The sequence below is a fragment of the Naegleria fowleri genome, assembly GCF_008403515.1.
Source record: "Naegleria fowleri strain ATCC 30894 chromosome Unknown tig69, whole genome shotgun sequence".
Classification (NCBI taxonomy): Eukaryota; Heterolobosea; class Eutetramitea; order Acrasida; family Naegleriidae; genus Naegleria; species Naegleria fowleri.
This window is the reverse complement of record NW_025408001.1, coordinates 62,475-65,251: the sequence shown is the minus strand read 5'-3', so window position 1 is coordinate 65,251 and position 2,777 is coordinate 62,475. Positions and strand designations below refer to the sequence as shown.

Sequence of the window (2,777 nt, the reverse complement as noted above, 5' to 3'; positions counted from 1 at the left end):
TTACAAAAAAAATTACTCAACACAAGGTTTGTATCATTTCTCCTCTCGGACGAAGCTCTAACATCATCAATGACCCATCATTATTGATCCACAACGTTTTGAACACCACGATGATCATCTCACCATGATCATTATGAAAATATTCATACTTTCTTCAAATATCTGTCTCGGCTCTACAGTTTCTCTCAAATTTTCATCATGATCAAGAATTCAACTCGAACTCTCCTCTCTCAACTCTCCAGAAAGAGTACCAAGGTTGTTGCTCCTCTCCTTCTCAACAACTCTCGTTCCTTCTCGACCTCTCTCTCCCAAACTCTCACTCCAACCTATCCACCAACCAACAATTCTCACAAACTCTTCAACACTGAGAAGGCAGGAAAGGCAATCGGACCCTACAGCCACTGCACAGTCTTCAATGAAAGATTAATTTTCGTTTCTGGTCAACTTGGAATTGATCCTACCAGTGGTACATTGGTGGAAGGATTGGAAGGACAATGCCATCAAGCTCTCAAGAATATGCAAGCTATTTTGGAGGGAGCTGGAAGTGGAATGGATTGTGTCTTGAAGACGACCATCTTGTTGACCGATATGGCTCACTTTGAAGTGGTGAATAAGATTTATGAAAGCTACTTCTCCAAGAATAAGCCAGCACGTGCAACTTTTGCTGTGAAGGCTTTGCCAAAGGAGGTGTTGTTGAAATTGAAGCTATTGCTTATCAAAGGTCACTCCTCAACATCAATAATTATTCAAAATATCAAGACGCATTCATTACCATTCGATAGGTCAAAATTAATTTTTACTTGAACATGGAATTCAATAATAATCATGTGTTGTTTCACGTATCTCTAATCTCGTGTTATTTTTTCGATCAGTTTCACCACATTCGAAATATTAAACGGAATTCACTAATAAAAAATGATTCGATCGGCAAGTCGTACCATTCGCTCTCTTCGCAACCCCAAGCTTAACCCATCATCATCATGCCTCCTCGTGTTGAGTGAGAAGAAGAATGTTCAAATTTCGGGAGGAGTGATGAATCCCATGTTGAACATTACCTATCATAATAATTCATCAATTTATCGTTCCTTCTCCACTTGTACCTTCTTGCAATCACCATCAACAATTTCCTATCCAACCAATTTGCAAAATATTCTCTTTGAAAAGAGAGAATGGTGTTGCTATTATTACACTCAATAGACCAAGCCAATTGAATGCTTTATGTAAACAACTCGTTCAAGAATTAGCCCAAGTGGTTTCCTTGTGTGAGAAAGATTCATCGGTCCGTGTCATGATCATCACTGGAAGTAAGAAGGCCTTTGCTGCTGGAGCTGATATTAAAGAAATGAGCACAATGACCTCCATGCAAGTGTATCAAGAGAATCTCTTTGGAGAGCTCGAAGTGGTTGCCAAAGCAAGAAAGCCAATCATTGCTGCTGTGAATGGTTATGCTTTGGGTGGAGGTTGTGAATTGGCCATGATGTGCGATTTCATTATTGCTGGAGACAGTGCCAAGTTTGGTCAACCAGAAATTAAACTCGGTACAATTCCTGGTATTGGTGGTACTCAAAGACTCACCAAAGCAATTGGAAAGGCCAAAGCTATGGAATGGAATTTGACTGGTGAATTGTATGGAGCTGAAGAGGCAGAGAAGGCTGGTTTGGTTTCTCGTATTGTCAAAAGTGATCAATTGCTCGAGGAAACTATCAAGATTGCAGATAAGATTGCATCCTTCTCTCAACCTATCGCTCAGTTCGCCAAGGCATGCGTTCAAAAGGCTCACGAAATGAGTTTGCAAGAGGGTCTTGATTATGAGAGAAAACTTTTTATGTCCACTTTCTCGACCAAGGACCAAAAGGAAGGTATGAGTGCATTCGTCGAAAAGAGACCACCAAAGTTTGTCGATGAATAAATTGTTCCTTAGCCTTAACCCTTAGTTCAGGCTTTTCATGGAACACGAGGTGAAAATGATTGCTCATTTCTCAGTAAATGATTTGTTTTTCTCATCTATGGGAAATTCAACAAATTTGCACACTTTAAATTGACTGTTTAAGTATTTTCTTGATTTTATTAGGAGGCAGAATTGTGTGGGAAATAATTTATTCGGATTTTCCGAGGTGCTTCAAAACAAAGTTCAAAGCATCTTCTTGATCCTCACCAAATCCACTCAAATCAGTAATGACAGCAACAGCACACTTTTGGACTCTTCTAGTTCTCATTTGCTTGTCATACTTGGCAAGACCAACCCATTCACCCAATTGTCTCTTGGATGGAACTTCCAACAAATCAACCTTCTTGAAAGCACAGAAAGCCTTGATGAGCTTCTTGTATTGATCCTTATCACAGTCATCAGCAAGAACGCACAATTGGGCTTTATCCTTAGCCAAGGTTCTGCAGACTTCTCTCAAACCACGAGCAACAGCTCTGTTGGCAGAGGCAGTCTTCAAGACTCTCTTGATAGCAGTGTTCAAGTTGAGTTCTTCCTTTGGTTCTTGAACGAGTTGTTCGACAGCTTCAACGTTCGACATTTTGGCAATTAGTGGTCACTACAACAATGTGTAAAGTTGCTCGCACAGGTGTGGTAATGATGAATTTTTTTTTTCAACAAATTTTCAAAAATTCTTGTCAACCGAAAACATTATATTTTACAATGGGAGCGAGTGTGGTTCCATTGAAATGATCATCGAGTCAAATGTGAATTCACTCTTTTCAAACACCATGACAGAGCTGAAAATCATTTCTCTTTAGTCCGTCTGCTCTCATCATGATGAGGACCACCT

At 39.8% G+C, this 2,777-nt stretch overlaps 2 protein-coding genes across 2 annotated transcripts; one reads left to right on the top strand and one right to left on the bottom strand.

The window, feature by feature from the left end:
• Positions 1-198: 198 nt before the first annotated feature.
• FDP41_009480 (uncharacterized protein) lies at positions 199-1,909 on the top strand (the record flags this gene model as incomplete). The annotated part of the gene is made up of 2 exons (XM_044713443.1): positions 199-782; positions 1,165-1,909. The coding sequence occupies 2 exons, from the start codon at positions 199-201 to the stop codon at positions 1,907-1,909; spliced, it is 1,329 nt and encodes a 442-aa protein (XP_044556991.1).
• Positions 1,910-2,096: 187 nt separating this feature from the next.
• On the bottom strand, positions 2,097-2,525 carry FDP41_009479 (uncharacterized protein; the record flags this gene model as incomplete). Its single annotated transcript, XM_044713441.1, has 1 exon — positions 2,097-2,525. The coding sequence occupies one exon, from the start codon at positions 2,523-2,525 to the stop codon at positions 2,097-2,099; it is 429 nt and encodes a 142-aa protein (XP_044556990.1).
• Between the last annotated feature and the right edge of the window lie 252 nt (positions 2,526-2,777).